General features: G+C 43.0%; 3 protein-coding genes and 1 long non-coding RNA gene across 5 annotated transcripts; 2 read left to right on the forward strand and 2 right to left on the reverse strand.

Annotated features, from left to right (window-relative positions):
• The first annotated feature begins 498 nt into the window (after window positions 1-498).
• LOC129597134 (uncharacterized) lies at window positions 499-3521 on the forward strand. The gene is made up of 2 exons (XM_055494579.1): window positions 499-1696; window positions 1970-3521. Exons 1-2 carry the CDS (start codon window positions 874-876, stop codon window positions 3439-3441), a joined length of 2295 nt encoding a protein of 764 aa, XP_055350554.1. The 5' UTR covers window positions 499-873; the 3' UTR covers window positions 3442-3521.
• Window positions 3522-3946: 425 nt separating this feature from the next.
• Window positions 3947-5607, reverse strand: LOC129597143 (uncharacterized). The gene is made up of 3 exons (XR_008691524.1): window positions 5237-5607; window positions 4945-4998; window positions 3947-4418 (listed from the first exon to the last, which is right to left on the reverse strand). It is a non-coding gene; the product is annotated as an uncharacterized LOC129597143 (long non-coding RNA).
• A 131-nt stretch (window positions 5608-5738) lies between these two features.
• Window positions 5739-7994, forward strand: LOC129597140 (zinc finger protein 135-like). Its single transcript, XM_055494587.1, has 8 exons — window positions 5739-6068; window positions 6146-6407; window positions 6492-6575; window positions 6889-6997; window positions 7058-7164; window positions 7228-7338; window positions 7397-7458; window positions 7556-7994. The coding sequence occupies exons 1-8, from the start codon at window positions 5907-5909 to the stop codon at window positions 7670-7672; spliced, it is 1014 nt and encodes a 337-aa protein (XP_055350562.1). The 5' UTR covers window positions 5739-5906; the 3' UTR covers window positions 7673-7994.
• On the reverse strand, window positions 7936-10849 carry LOC129597136 (squalene monooxygenase-like). Of its 2 annotated transcripts, XM_055494582.1 has the most exons (8): window positions 10557-10849; window positions 10065-10296; window positions 9603-9780; window positions 9117-9505; window positions 8916-8954; window positions 8616-8840; window positions 8437-8524; window positions 7936-8336 (listed from the first exon to the last, which is right to left on the reverse strand). In XM_055494582.1, the coding sequence occupies exons 1-8, from the start codon at window positions 10659-10661 to the stop codon at window positions 8138-8140; spliced, it is 1455 nt and encodes a 484-aa protein (XP_055350557.1). In that variant the 5' UTR covers window positions 10662-10849; the 3' UTR covers window positions 7936-8137. The 2 variants fall into 2 exon arrangements, with proteins under 2 accessions (XP_055350557.1, XP_055350556.1); XM_055494581.1 differs by having other exon boundaries at window positions 8616-8954.
• Between the last annotated feature and the right edge of the window lie 5114 nt (window positions 10850-15963).

Here is a 15963-nt window from a genome sequence, read left to right on the forward strand (position 1 = left end):
TAATTTAACTTTGTGGAAGTTTTAATAACGAAAATATAGATATTCATAGACTGCAAATACGGTAAAATTTTCAGTTTGTCAATAAAGCCATCAGCACACAATACTGTAAGTAGGTTGCGCATAGCATTAATATGCCGTCAGTTTATTTTTCAAGAGATACTTTTGTGAAACTGTAAAACTTATGTTTGAAACGTGTCTGTACTGACTTGCAGAATTCCAGTACTGAAAAAAAGTTTAATACTAATATGTAGTGGTAGTTTTAACTTTTAAGCTTTGTTTTAGTGCACATCTGTATTGTTCACCGCGGAAACATAAGTCGAAGGTAGAGACTTATGCCGTTATGCGCAACACGTTTGCTTACGATTAGTCATTTCAACTTTCGAATGACAACAACAACCGGCACGCACTGCAGCTATCCAAAATTGTTAGCCTATCTGCACTTCCTTAGTGTTAGACAAAGATGTTTACACGCATTATGAATTACTGTATACAGGTTCTTTGGAAAATGCACGTGTGCGGTATCAAAAACACTCACAAACATACACAGGCTTGCTGTGAAGTACCGTGTTGTTTCTACTGACAAGTGAGCCAGCAGTACATACAGTACTTACCTGTTCTGAATCGTTGCGCTATTACTTCCTACGATGCCCAAGGCAAAAGCAAGATCTACTGCTTTTAGCTTTACATGAATAAGCTGCAGCATTCGCCCATACAAAACGGAAATTTTGGGAGCACTTCGAGAACAGGCCTAGATTTACAGGTACATAATAATGTATCACGTTTTGCCCCGATTAGCCTAAATTGCTTAGTAGTAGTGTGATCAGTGCTCTCGTCCGGTCCGCGCAGTTTTGTTTGTGTTAACAAGTAACAACTATGGATTCCGGCGTCCACTCGCCATCATGTCCAGGATTTTTAGATTTGCCATGGGAGCTTATGGAGCATATTATCCTGCAGAATTCGTTGTCGTTCCGCGATATGGTATCCACGATACGTGTATTAGCACCGAATGATCAAACGGTGAAGTGCTTTGTCGCGTCGGCAAATTATTCAGAAACGCTGTGGGAGAAGAAATTCAGGCGCTTATATCCTGATCTGTACCGCATTTTTGTGCAGTATCCGACCAATAAATTCTGCCGAAAAATTGACTGGTACTCGCTGCTGCAGACACGTTATGAAATTGGTAAAGAAATCGGTCCAGTACTGCGTGCCATGCGAACTGACGCCATGTATTCTTATCTGGAAACGGCTGGCCATCAGCAGGACAGGCTGATTACTCATTGGCTGGATTCTGACCCAGGCGATATACGCTATCCCCGCAGCGAGCGGGAAACCAGATCGCCCAATGCCGGTGTACTCAACACTGCACTGGATTACAACTTCCACAAGGTCAGTTCAGTGCCGGAGGATGTGGATCAGTGCAAAATATGTACGGAGTGTCATTATGGACCGGCTGCCGTAGTTACTTCCTTTGTGATGCAAATGTCCGGAGCTTTAAACACTGATAATTCTGAGACGTTTAGACTTCAGAAATGCGGTCAAGTGCAGCATCGTATGACGGAGCTTCTTCTTCGGTCCGGCAAAATTACGAATCCATATTGGTTGGGTGAAAATGGCGATCATATCGTGACTAGTACTGTTGCTGCGGGTTGGCTAATTTTGGATGCTTGCCGAGAAAATATCGAAAATCTCACGATATGTAAGTCATAACATTGACGACAAGTCTTGATTGTTTATAACTTCAATAAGTTTATAATATATTATTAAGTTTAGCTTTGAAGCAACTTCGCGAAGTTGACTCAGAGAATTAATTCTCTGTAAGTGTGTTATGCATACAGATTACTAACATTACTTTAATTAAGTTTTGATACGTCTAATTTACTGACCGGTTTTAAAGGCAAAGCATAAAATACCTTGATTCAGAATTTACTAATGCATTTCGTTGCACACTTGCACACCTATTTTGTTTCAGCCGAAAAAAAGACAAACTTGGCGCACACTGGGACAATAAATCACGGCGTGCAACTTATGCGGATGTGCCAGACTAAGGTGTCAACTATGGAAATTTGCTCGGGATTTCTCTCCGTGTTATCTCAAATTGCAAGCGACGACTTGCACGCATTTGGTGGAACGTGCGATGAATTTTTTGTTTGCTTGAATTTTTTACAAGCCTGCTATCCGTTATGTTCGGATGTAGTCGGTAAATTTTATTCGAACGTGTGGAAAGCCGCATCACGGGTCCGAAAGCTTATGGCTCAACGGAAACATTACCCAGTTCAAGGCATGGATTTTATCCAACTTGTGATATCGTGGATAAGTCAGGCTGTGCAGGAAATGGGAACGGATCTCCTGCCCGATGAACTCGCAATAGCAAGTGGTGCAATTTGCAACTTTCCTTACACTGCCGTTGTGGAAACCTGTCCGTCGATTTTGACCTTTACGTTTTTAGCCAAATGTTTCCTTGCCCGCGATAACATTGCTGTAACGCTAAGGAAATTATGGCTGAATATTGCAGCTACGAATCCAGAAGGCAGCCAGGATACATATCGGAATAAAATTTACATTGTGCTGCCTTGTTTTACTGTTGAAGGACGCGATCATTTGTGTTTGCCTTACCGGCAAAATGGACGTTTTCCCGAAATCTTCTGCGATTATGCTGTCTTGGCGGCTGCTCTGCATAAAAATTTGTTTGATGGAATATACGAATCATTCGGAACGGTTCGGGAGTTAAGAATAGCATCGCTTGCAAGTACAGGCCTCGTTGATCATCTACATGACTATTTAACTAGCGACTTCCATCAGCCGGACACTTGCATTGCCCGCGCTGTAGCAAAAAGATCAGAGTCGTATGGAGGAATTTTTGTGAAGGATCAGCGTGCACTATTCGGCGAAATAAGTCCATCTAATTTCGGATTTTTCGCTGATTATTGCAGAATGCAAGCTACAACTGATACGAACGCTCACAGTGAGCGGCCTGTGCGAAATTCCCCGGCGACGTACGAATCTGAATGCACGTTGCCTGTTGGCACCGTAGTCAGCATGAAATATCGAAGTTTTATACTGGATATCGAGGACGACAGCGTGGATCACTTAGCCGTAATAGTTAATTGGAAATCATCAAGAAAAGCTGGCGTTTCTGATGAAGGAGGCGCTCAACGTATCCGTTACTGCCTGTTGTGCCTCGACTCTCCTCATGAAAATGACCCGTATGTTCCGCCCGCCTGCGCAAAACTTGCCGCGAAGATGACCGTAGTTGACAATATTCCAATCCAAGTCCAGGCGCATTTGCACACAAACATTGTTCTCTGGGCATTCTTTAATAGTTTTGATGGAATGTTTCTTGTTCCCCAACCTGCTTTAAAAGAAATGTATCCGGACGATTATAAAAAACAAGATGTTATTCGAGCCTTAGCCGGGCATACGGCTCGCGACCGTGTCATGTAATGCGCATAATGTTGCTTTTATGTTAAATGGGATGCCTGCGATGCCGCATTATAGTTGTAAATAGTTAAGAGAAATAATAGTGCGAGTTGACCTCTCATTTATGCTAACTATATTAATCTACATATGTCATTATAAAACGAATCTAATTACGCACACAATTCAACATCTGAAGATCGAAATGACTCTATACACTTTTGGAAAAAGAAAAGGGGAAGGCTCCGCACACTACCATGGTGGTGATGAAAGGTGGTGTGCGGCGTTTTGTGAGGTAAAACGTGGTGCCCGGAGCATTCTCCAAAAGAAAATGCACAATTTCATTTTATCATATAGATGTGCTCAGTTACACAAAATGATGCTATCTTCAATATTACATAATATGTATATAGATATATTATACTTATGTTCAGTTCATGTGTGCGGTGTGGAATAATTTCCCTATTTGCATAGTAGTGTACTGTGCATGTAAAATTTAAAACAGCCAGAGATAATTCAAGTGCAGCCAATGCAATGAATTAATTATTATTCTGCCATTTCGTCGAAAACATTGTCAACATTCACACAATGTGTAGGTAAAACACAATTAACATAAGTTTAACTTTTCAGCCAATTTTTAACACAGAACTAGGGGCAAATTGCTAGATCACAGCATGTAGAAGCCAAAAAAACGAACTCACAAAATATGTGCAAACTGCAGACGCTCTTACAAAATAAATATGTGCAAACTGCAGACGCTCTTTAGTTACAACAAAGTTCGACCCATCTCGGGACAGTTTTCAATCAAAACTGGCAAACGAAATGTACAGCTTGTGTTTTTTCAACAGTAATCGGATTCACGCCACAATTCTACCAGGGTATCACCAATTTCCGTTCAAGGAATAAGCGCGTAGCTATCTTGGTGGAACGTCGGATTTTTTATGGGATTCCATAAAATCCGTTACTTTGGCCCAGATTTCGCTGGGATGATCCAGCCTTGGCACCTAAAACGATTCAGATGAACTTTACCTGTAGCGGTGACTCTATACACTTCAACATTTTGAAATATTTGCATTGTATGAACAGTCATGCACAACATAGGTACCTCGTATACTATTTCAGTAAAAAATTATGCACGCAACGAGGTATGCAATAATTAATTCTTTGTTATTTCTCTACAACCGGAAACGAAAATTAAGGTACTGTAATGAAATACACCAGAATTAATACTTTCGGTTAGAAGTACGGTACGCAGCCGCCTAGCCGCCAGAACAGATAGCCGGTAGCGTGCACAGTTTATTTAAGTAACGTTAAAATTCTGTTGATTAATTTTCAGCACACTGGCATAAATCGCATACAGTAATAATATACAAACATTTTGGAAAAAACGCCATCTGTTTTTATCCAAATTTGCGAAGCGAGATTATTGTTTAATTATTGTCTTTCTGTGGAAGCCATATACCAATATCTATCAAAGGCAACTGCTTAAAAAATTTTAACAATAGTTAGATTCAAGTGGTCACGACTCACCTCATAATTCTGCGATACGTAGATACCAGCATACAGGCCCAAAGAAAACATTATCTACAAAAGGATGCGAATTTATGCGAAATATCTATACTATCGCGTTCTCAAGTGAATGGCATTCCTCAGCAGTACTGTGCGGAGTTTCTACAAACTGTAACAAACATTAGATTTCTCAATCAGCTGTCGTCCAAAGAAACATACAGTAGTTTACTAGTTAGGCTACATTCTACAAGTTAACAAGTACAGTGAAGTACTGTTAAAACCTAAGTATAGTAATCTGTGACAGGAGACTTACCAGCCCGCGAAACATCGTTAACTTTGGATTCGATCCAAGAATCTGCAGGATGGCGAACCCAGACGACAACGTATAATTAACTCCGACAGGATGTACTGTTACTGTCTGTGCACTGTACAACAAGATACGACCAAGAAAACCCACGAAAAGGCTGAGCCGAGTTTCAGATTGTTGAAGGATTTATGTGCATATGATCGTATTCCCGCAAACAACGCCAAAATATTTATTAAAAACAGCAGTAAAACCGACTCCAGCTACATATCCGGGAAACAAGAAGCGTCGAATCAAATTTTGCGCGAGATCTCATTTTTTAGACTTTTCTAAAAACTCAAAGGGGACAAGCATAAATCTCTTTCAGACTCCCAAGTAGTAGTCAAGAAATGAATCTGATGAAATCCTATTGAATAAGATGTAAGCTGCCGCCCTCTTTGGGGGGGTTGCAGTTGTCTTTGTCAACCACGGATTTGAAACCAAACTTCCCTGTGGACTGCGGACTGCGGAGTGTGGAGACTGGACGCAAAATTTTCCATTCTCTTGTTTTACTTGTTTTCTAATTTTTCCGGTTGATTGCGAAATTTTCTGAATATATATGTGTAGCGCAGTCACACTGCTAAAATACGATTGGAAGGGGATTTTTAACCTTTAACGATTAGCGTAAAATTTAGGAATAATGATGGATAATCCCGATGATCGCCAAATGCCGTCAGCATCAAAGGAATCAGCTCCCTGCGCGAAAGAACGTACAACCCGCGAATACGGACTCTATCGGTCGAAGATGTCTGTTTTATCTGACAACTGTGATCAGGAAAAGCGATCGAAAGCTCAGAAAGCGGTAGGGTTTGAATTTTGCGCGCAAGTTATTTTCGGTATTGCCAAGTCTGTATCAAGAAGATGCGCGTTGATCGTCAGGTAATACCTCCTTGCGATGTTTGTGGAAAATTGCTCAAAACCCAGGAATCCATGCGAAGACACTATCGTCGTCATACTGGCGAAAAACCTTATCCATGCACTGTGGAAATGTGCAAGAAAGCTTTTCGCACGAAAAGCGATCTTCTGCGACACCTGCGAATGCATACGGGCGAAAAGAGATTTAAATGCCAAGTTGCACAGTGTGGAAAATCCTTTACCACCTCCGCAACTTTGAAAGTCCATGAAAAAGTTGTCCATCTTAGTAAGAGAACTTGCTTTGTGTGTGGGCATACTTCTGGTGTGATTGTTTATTGGCGTGATATCGTTATTGAACTATTGTTTGCAGATGAAAAACGGTACAAGTGCGCAACATGTTCCAAAGAATTCGGATATTTAACAAATTTTAATAATCATCTCCGGACGCACAGCGGTAAGTAGTAAAAAGTCACTGGCCAATTGTTTAAATGAGAATGCGTAAATTTAATAGTGGAAATAATGCCTTCATATTTAAGGCTTGAAAAAAGCATTTTGAAATTACTGACATTTCCAAATTGCATCTGGAATCATTTGCCTAATAATGATACAAATTTTCATTTGAATTATGTAATATACTGTTCCTTCATGTCGTCTTTGAGAATCTGTCAGTACTGGGTCAAAATTATTCTGTCATTATAATTGATTATATTGCATTGTTTCGTTATTTGTTTGAAATTTGGTGCTTATAATTTTCTGTTTTTTGATAGGCGAAAAACTCTACTGCTGCTCTCACCCCGGTTGTGAAAGCAAATTTGCTGAATACTCAACTGCGCTCAAGCATGTGATTAACATCCACAGTGATCCCGCGTCGTTTCGGTAAAGCACAATGAGGATCGAACACGGTTTTAATAATTGCTTTGAGTCGTTTGTTTGTAGATGCAATGAGTGCAACAGGTTTTACCGATCACGAAATGGGCTTTCGTACCATGTCCGGACATTTCACGCACAACGGAAGCCAGACAACAACGACAGCGAGACAAGGGGTACGAATAGGGGTGCAAGGAAGTGGTTCGAACATTCAATTAACAAAAATTGGCTTGTTACAGAACAAGTGCGAGATTTAATCTTGGAGGAATTTCCCAGCCTGTTCCACATAAATGGCGGGCTTTGTGCGGAAGATGAACAGGAGGCTGCCTTGTTGCTTGGATTTCGTCGGCGTAAGTTAGTGGTATAATATACGAACTTTTTATATCACATTTTTCGCACTCCTTTTAGGAACTGATGCATCGGATGCTGATAAGTGTGAGGGCGGAAGTCGTGATATATCGCATCCCAGCGTAAGCGCTATATTTTGCTATCTGCTATGATGAGTGCTATCCCGTGTCCGTTGTGAGCCTGTGCTTTTTTTTCTTGGTTTGAAGTTAATTTTCGCAGGCTGGACACCACCACTCGTTATCCGATCGTTGGAATTCCGATGGGCATTTTCCTTACAGAGATGCTTCATTTGTTGACGGATTTCCTGAATTACTAGTACCGGAATCCGACATGTGATTCATGCCATTGAAGTTCACAAGGCCCAAAACAGGAAATTTGTGCGTAAAGGAGAGGCATGCAGTGTGCACCTGTTGTCGGTTGCGGTTATGGATTTGGGAGGACTATGTGATCCGTTATAATTATTTGTAGTGCCTGATCGACTGTGAAGAACACATTTTCTTGGAGTTTCTTCATGAACTAGAAATTATTTGCACTCAGTTGTATAGCGTTTACTCGGGTTCACTGATTCAAGTCAAGTTTATGAGGAATTTTTGAATGAATGAGGTACGAAGTATTTTTGACTTAAATATCGGCAACTACGGCAAATTAAAAAAAAACGTCGCAAATCGCAGCATATAAGTCAAGAAAAGTTGCGCCACTCAACTTGAATGTAACCGTATGCTAATCGAAAGCCGTATAGGCTGCAAATCCTGCAACCGAAAATTTTTGTAGACAAGAAGTGAAATCCAGCATCCGAAAGTTTTAGTAGACAACAATTGTTTTGATTTCTGACCAAATCAGTGGAAAAATAACAGAACATGCTTTGGACACGATTCCTAAGGGGTACAACATAAACCTTCGCAAGGAGCGAAAAGATCGAATGTCCCGGTAATTGCAATATACGGCATAAAAGGCCACAGCAAAGAAGTGTCCTAGTAGCTTCCAAGGACTTGGGTTGAGACTAGATCCAAAAATCGTTTTCAGTAATCGCAAGAATGAAAAACTGCGTCCACTGCGCATATGAAAATATGACTGTTAAGTTGAATCAAAGTATGACTCACACTGATAATAATCCAACAGGACCGGCGACACATTCCCCGCCAAGTTTGAAGTATTCGAAGCAGGCTTTCCTCAAACTGTGTAGGTATCCTGGAGCAAATTATCAAAAAAGAAGCTCTGAATAATCACTGCTATTCAGAAAAAATATAACCGACCATAAATTGTTTATCAGATCACCTACTATCGCTAGCTGAAAACAGTGCGTACAACGCTTGCGCTAGTACGTTGACGACAAAGGCGTGATTGTTCTTCCGCTGCCGGTGAAAGAGAGTCTGAGCTTTACGAACGGCGTAGACATCGGCGCAGTCCGCTACATTCCGCAGAGCGTTCCGCCACAGGATCACATCGTGCAGTCCAACGGACATCCCGCCTCCTGTCAGCGGATGTCGCATGTTATACGCATCGCCTAGAATAATCGCACCGAGACGATAATGCGGTCGCGGCGGGAGAAATGATGAAGGCATGCTGCGAATGCGAGTACCGCTTGATACAGCATCCAGAAACGGCTGCCGAATGTGGTCTGCAATGCGAATATGTTTCGGCTTGCCCTTAATGTTTTGCATGTTCAGCTAAGCAAAATTACTGTTCGAATAATCGCGACAACACGTTTTGGATTGTTACGCGTAAAATCATCCATTTTTTTGGTTTGTGAACAGGTTATTAACTCTCGTGACGCACTGACCAGGCAACTGCGGTGCGATTTCCGATACCATAAAGTCCGGCATATTTTTGGGTAGTTTGCCTTGAACGTCGACCAGCACTCTGGTGTGTTGTTCAGATATGCAGTAGATTAGAACCGGTGATGGATTACCGAGAACCAGTTCAGCGTGTAAAGGCAAGTACTGGGGACATTTCTCCATCAGCAGCCCCACAAAATGTGAGGACACCTGGACATTTTCGCGTACCAGCTTCTGCCGAAATCGAGAAAAATGTCCATCGCACACGATGGTCAGTGGAGCAGTTAAACGGGATGTCTGCTCAGAATCGCGCAGTTTGTATTCGACTCCAGTAATGCGATCAGAATCCTCGGATTCCAACAGGTTAACGACATTCGCTTCGATCATTCGAATTCTAAGAATTTACCGTTATGTAATTAGCTGGATAAACCGCTTTATACAGAGTAGTTATACTCTGTAGGGACAATTTGCTTTAGAGCATACTGAGATACCTAGGCTCGTCCTGAGCTAATCCGCGCAGATTTTGGACAAACCGCCCGTGATGAAATGACCTTCCTTGTTGCTTCTGGCTGCCAAATGTCGGATAGGGTATCTCCACGTGGGCTCCGGTTTCCAGATCGTGCACCACATATCCGTTTACTATTTGCGCGTCAATGTTTTCTACACAATCTGTCGAGAGAATAAGAGAAGTGAACGACTCGTGAATAAGATATTGCATATTTTTTTTGTTCATATAATTGTTTCTTTAAGAAAACCACGCAAAACGTTGTTAAAAAAAGCAGTTTGTTCCACATGCACAAGTTGCTGTATTATTGACCTACTAGTAAGTACTGTACTTAATGTATTTTAGTCCTAATTAATTAATACTTTATAGGTACGAGTATATTCAGTGTTGTGTATTTATGCATCTGCCTACGTTCTGGTCAGCAGTTATTTCAGGCATTTCCACTTACTGGACAATCCCAACTGATGCAAAGCGCGCACTCCGCCAGGTTGTAAAAGTTCACCAACGATTCTGTCCGGCTCATTTAAATCCCGTTCGATAACCGTTACAAACCGGCCGTCGCGAGCCAACGCAGTCGCAACCGCAGATCCAACAACTCCCGACCCAATAACGATAACTTCCGGTTGTTCAAGTGAATAAACATTATTGTGACGTCCTTTTCCTGTTACAAATGATTCCCGCTAAAAAAAACGAAAGCTCATGGTATATAGTGCATCCGTCTATTGGGAAGCGACTGCCAGCAGATTGCGCAGATATTAATTTTAACATGTTATGCATAATTGACTACTTTCCACTATAATTTTAGAAATCGTTTTGAACCAGCTGCATCGCTCTTCAGCAGCAGTTAACGTTGTGCGGATGTACGTTACCTTTGGTGTTTGGCACAAATTTCAGTAAAGTTTTCGTACCAGCTGCATTAAGAGTTATATTTATCGCATACCGTTGGTTTTTTGCCCCTGCGTGCGCATGCAACACCGATATTCCACGCCAAAATTATTACCGGTGCTGTTAAACCACATATTCCGATCAAGTTGGCGGTATCCATGAGCTTTGACTATTTTTGCAGACGGTATACCGCTAAAAGTTTTAAAATTTGCTGATGAGGACAAGATTCTGGCCTCAGGGTAAGCCTATTGTGATCATTCTATAATCAGACTAACGTCTAACAAGTTCTCTGGATCACTCCAGGCTACGTCGGAAGTTCTGACTTGATCTGTTGAAGATGATACAAACCAGTAACTTTGTTAATTTTGTAATGTAACTGACCCGCAAGGTCACGCCCTCCTGGTATGCGATTGCGCCTAACAAACCACCAGATCTTGCAAAACCAAACGAAACTTGGCTGAAATAGGCAAGCGATTTTATCAGCTGTAAATTCGTGCACATTCTGCGCGAATGCAAAGTCTAGCCAGATTTCCGGACTCGTGAGGGCAAAGTCGGAACATCAGACGATTAACAAAACTGACCAGTTACTAAATTAGTGGAACAAGACAAAACAATGAGGCCACCAAAATAACCCGAAAGCAAAATTTATTACTCTGCAGAGTTGCCAAACAGCTAAAAATAAACTAGGGAAGTGCACCGCTTTAGACTAGCACTATCAGACCGAAGCGAAGCCGGAAACTGAGTTCTGTACAAAAAATACTTCATCGTTTGTTTGGTAGTCACAATCACACCTGCAGAATCATCCTGTCTTGTTCTCCTTGTTGACCTCCCTGTTGACCCTACCGCCTTTCGTTTGAATACCTTTATTGTCTTTTTAAAAAGGAATTCAAGAATCGGCATAGTCGGTAATGCCAGTAAACGTGACCTTTACGTTTTCCTATAAATTATTAATAATTCTTAATCCGTGAACTACTGTTATCAATGAATAAAATCTATATTACAACTACAAAAAAAGCTTTAGCTGCAATATCGAGATCGGAAAAACCAAAACCTAATAAAAAAGATTAGATTCAGCATCTTCAGAAACTGTCACGTGCATTTTCTTACAAAAATCTTTTAAATCGTCCCTCCGATGCCGATTCCGGCAAAACTGGCTTCGCTAAAGCTTTCTTGAGAATAACAGCAGTGCCAGTTGCTTAAAACATTTATTAAAGTATTAAGTAGTACTAATAAAGTACTATATAAATTTGTAATTATTTTATTTGCAAACGGGTTGAATTTAAACAATCGGCTTGCTCTAAATCAACAATGTCAAACGCCTAATAAGAAAAATTTGATTTCGAAGTTCGTTTGAATTTCAGTTAAACCAAGGTTTCGAAGGGATGGCTTGCATCGCTATCAAAACTGAAAACACCTGCTACCGGATTCACGAGAATTAAATGTTCGAAGTATCAGATATTTTGCTTCTTCGATCGCCAAACACGGTCATTAGAATGTCGCACTTCTTTACAGTAGAAAAAAACAAAAACAATTTTTAGCACGGAGTTCATTGAAGTTCCAGTTTTTGTTTCTTGGACATCCTTCGAAAGTTCGAAACCACCCATTGTTTAAAAATAAGCCCGAAAAAATCAAACCTTTCTTATCTATTGCTCTTTCGAATAAACATGCCAATCAGGCGCTGGATAGACCCACAGCGCCTTAGCAATGCCAGAGGGCCATTTTGTTCAGCAACCGGGAAGAATTATAGCATCTATGTACTGGGTGGCTGAACAAAATGGCCTTCTCGTTCATCATGGTGTGCTGGATCCTGCCAAAGCCTGATTAACGTCATATTAGTTTCATTGGAAAGAGCAAATTTTGCAGCATACAAAAGGAAAGTCATATGGACGTTAAAGAAAAGTTTGACGGTGTTATAAATTGTTTTTAAAAATAGGGTAGGGTCGAAACCTGGCCCGGAAGCAAAAACCCGAGTAAACCTAATTCTAACTAAAAATTGCTATGATTGAACTAAATAATTTACTGTACGTCAAATTGCTACTTCGGATAGAGGGGTTGTTTCTGGTTTTTTTGCTGTAAAGAGCTGCGATATCATGGTCACCCGCTCCCCTACCGGGCTCTGTGCACGAACAGAAGTGGTAACTCGGTCACTCGTTTAAACGGGCTTTCTGCGCCGGACAGCAGTGGTAGCTCGGTCACCCGCTCACCTACCGGGTTCTTTGCACTCGTTTACCGAGCGGGCTTTGTGCACGAGATAGTAGTGGTAGCTCGGTCACCTCGGCTTCGCCTCTGCGTTTCTTGTGGTCTACGGGTGGTCGATTCGCGGAGGCGAAGCCGAGGCTGTTTCTGTTTTAATCGCTTTTATTCGTACCTGTTGGCTTTGTCAACTGGACTACAGTGGTGGACTCGTAGTTCGGTCACTCATGTGCACTGTACAGTAATGACAGCTCGGTCACTCGGTTCTGTGCACGGACCGTAGTGGTAACTAGGTCACGTACGCGCTCCCTAACGGGCTTTGTACGCTGGACAGTAGTGACAACTCGGTCACTCGTTCCCTAACGGGCTTTGTACACTGGACAGTAGCGACAGCTCGGTCACCCGCTCACCTCCCGGGCTAGCTCTGTGCACGTACGGACAGTAGTGGTAACTCGGTCACTCGTTTACCTGACGGGCTTTCTGCGCCGGACTGCACTGGTAGCTCGGTCACCCGCTCACCCACCGGGCTTTGTGCATCGGACAGTAATGGAAGCTCGGTCAACTGCTCACATAGCTGTCCATAGTGGTAATTCGGTCACTCACTGGCTTATCGGGCTATTTTAACTAGAATATAGTGGGCTATTTTAACTAGAATATTTTAACCAGAATATAGTCACCCGCTGAACTAACGGGTTTGCGCAGTGAACAGTTGCGGTAGTTCGGTCTATCACTGATTGAACAGACGATCGTAGTAGAGATAGTGTAGCGATAGCTGCTCGGCCGGCACTTATTTAGAAATTGTTCTCGATGACAACGTTAGTTATGTAGTCGTTCTTTGTCGTAATAACGGTCTGCTAATAAATTCATTCTGATATTTTAATTAGTGGAAAATACTTTGATTTTTTAACTGTATTTTAGTTGGTTTACGTGGTAACACTGCCTCGTTAAAAACACCACGACGATAATTATTATTGTAATAATTTGGGCGTATTCATTTGGTGAAGGTAGTGTAACAGACAATGGCGAGGAGATCACGAGTGTGTCTTTATTGACAAATAAAGGCTGACAATGCTGCGTAATAGCAGTAAACAAGAACAAAGGCGCTGATGGCCAAAAGTAGCAAGTGTGTGCTAACAGGGTTCCTGAGCGTCTGCCAAGGCGTTGAAGAATGCTGGCGGCAACCACGTGCTGTGTGCCATCAGCGGTGTGATGATGCGCAGACTGGACTCTATCCAACGCGAGCGTACGAACGCTGAGTAGTACTGCGAGAGAGGAACGAGAGAGAAGTACAGCTCAGTGTGTGCGCTGCGTATATCCGCTTCAGCGGATGAGTCAGTGCAGCAGCAGCACACGTACGTACAGCAAGAGAGGCGATAGCGGCATGCAATGGGTGCAAGTACGTCCTGTGTGGACCGTACGCACCAGGCGCAGGCTGCCGCCGCTGACATGCCTCTGGGCGGGAATCCGAGCTCCTGCGAAGGATGCTCCGACTCGGAACCGCACAACTCTCCGGTCGGACCCATTGTGTGGTCGCCGGTACGCGTCCTCTGGCAGCGGGAGCCCGGTGTCTGGTCGACCGTCCCATCTTCACTTCCAAACCCGTGAGAGGAAGCCACTCACGGCTGAGGAATCCGGAAGTCGCTCGGGCGTTTCGTTGGACCGGTGATGCGTCTGTTGGCTGGCTTCTTGCTTCTGTTGGCAATGTAAAAGAAATGTAATGAAAGTTTATGCGCGAAAGAAAGTATGAAATAAAGTTTAATCACAATTTCAGTGAGCAAAAGGGGTTACGAAACAGATCTGTCAAAGAGATCGGACTAGAAAAATACAATTCCGTTTGTTAGGAAAATGCTAAAAAATTGCAAAAATCTGTCCTGGGGTCCTATTCCGACTAGGATGACGTCCACGGGGCAATTGAGTCTCCACGGGGTCTCCTGTCCACTTTCATCCGGTAAGTTGGGTCCGGGGCATCGGTTCCCGGGTTACCCGTCGTAACCGGTTAAATTCACCGAGGTCGGATAAGCACGGTTAAACACTTACTTCCGACTCGTATCCGTCCGTTCGGGATAGAGAGGCACTGTTGCAGATGCAAATGCCGAGGCATCCTCTCTGAATGGGGAATAGGACCGAGGTCGGTTTGACCAAGGTCGGCCTACCGGTAAGTCGACCGGCGGCGAGGGTAATTCGGCTATGTTCCGAATTCGGAAAGTTCAGGTCCGAAAAAGCTGTATGTAAATCATGTGGCCTGTGTGGTCGTCATGTACAGCAATTCCGTTCAAATGTGGTCGGTTAAAACCGTTCAATCTGCTACCACGAGCCTGGTTTGGAGTAATCCGAGTCGAACTGGCTCGAAGGTCCGGTCGGAAATCATGGGTTACTTCATTGGAAGTGTCTAGTCGACTTCCATCCGGTATGTTCCGTGGTTATCCGACCTGTAGTCAAGGTCGGTTGTCCTATCCGTCGGTGGCCGACTCGGGTTAACCTGCAATAACATGCCCATGTGGGGCCAAACAAGTTCCGTCAAGTCGAATTCGTCCACCGCAGACAGTTACTCGTCGTCTTTCGTCACGTTGACTGGGTTAACCGACCATTTATTGGTCGGTTAATAGATCCGACTTCCGACTTGTGGTCGGTTGTCCAAGGTCGACTTCGGAAGGTCGGATGAACTGTGTGTTCATCCGTCCCAAAACTGAATTCTTCCGTTAGGAGGTCAGTATCTGACTTCTAGTTGTATTTGCCGACTTGTTGTCGCGCATTTCCGACCTCCGTTTGGTCACTTCCGACCTCCGATTTGAGGTCGGTTATCCATATCAGTATTCTACGGTCGGCTATGTCCGACTTCCCCAGGTCGGATGAACTGTGTGTTCATCCGTCCCAAAGCGGAAATCTTCCGTTAAGAAGTCGGTGTTCGACTTCCACATGCCTTTACCGACTTGTTGTCTCATCCTTCCGATCTCTGTTCGGTCACTTCCGACCTCCGACTTCAGGTCGGTTATCCATATCAGGTCGGCTATATGTCTGACCTCCCGAGGTCGGATGAACTGTATTTCCATCCGTCCAAAAGCTGAATTCTTCCGCTAGGAAGGTCGATATCCGACTTCTAATCGTTTTTCCGACTTGTTGTCGTATACTTCCGACCTGCGTTTGGTCACTTCCGACCTTCGACTTGAGGTCGGTTATCTGTATGGTGTTCCAAGGTCGGCTATGTCCGACTTCCTTAGGTCGGATGAACTATGTTTTCATCCGCCAAAAGGCTAAATTCTTCCGCTAAG

Source organism: Paramacrobiotus metropolitanus, unplaced genomic scaffold (assembly GCF_019649055.1).
Source record: "Paramacrobiotus metropolitanus isolate TYO unplaced genomic scaffold, Prichtersi_v1.0 Parri_scaffold0000100, whole genome shotgun sequence".
Classification (NCBI taxonomy): Eukaryota; Metazoa; Tardigrada; class Eutardigrada; order Parachela; family Macrobiotidae; genus Paramacrobiotus; species Paramacrobiotus metropolitanus.

Excerpts from the sequence above, each read along its gene's own strand:
- LOC129597134 (XM_055494579.1), top strand. The coding sequence starts at position 874 with ATGGATTCCGGCGTCCACTCGCCATCATGTCCAGGATTTTTAGATTTG. Across the intron at positions 1,697-1,969 it reads TATCGAAAATCTCACGATAT|CCGAAAAAAAGACAAACTTG; the intron begins GTAAGTCATAAC and ends ATTTTGTTTCAG.
- LOC129597140 (XM_055494587.1), top strand. The coding sequence starts at position 5,907 with ATGATGGATAATCCCGATGATCGCCAAATGCCGTCAGCATCAAAGGAA. Across the intron at positions 6,576-6,888 it reads TCATCTCCGGACGCACAGCG|GCGAAAAACTCTACTGCTGC; the intron begins GTAAGTAGTAAA and ends GTTTTTTGATAG. Across the intron at positions 7,339-7,396 it reads GTTGCTTGGATTTCGTCGGC|GAACTGATGCATCGGATGCT; the intron begins GTAAGTTAGTGG and ends CACTCCTTTTAG.
- LOC129597136 (XM_055494581.1), bottom strand. The coding sequence starts at position 10,661 with ATGGATACCGCCAACTTGATCGGAATATGTGGTTTAACAGCACCGGTA. Across the intron at positions 9,781-10,064 it reads GCATCAGTTGGGATTGTCCA|ATTGTGTAGAAAACATTGAC; the intron begins GTAAGTGGAAAT and ends TTCTCTCGACAG. Across the intron at positions 9,506-9,602 it reads TTAGCTCAGGACGAGCCTAG|AATTCGAATGATCGAAGCGA; the intron begins GTATCTCAGTAT and ends GTAAATTCTTAG.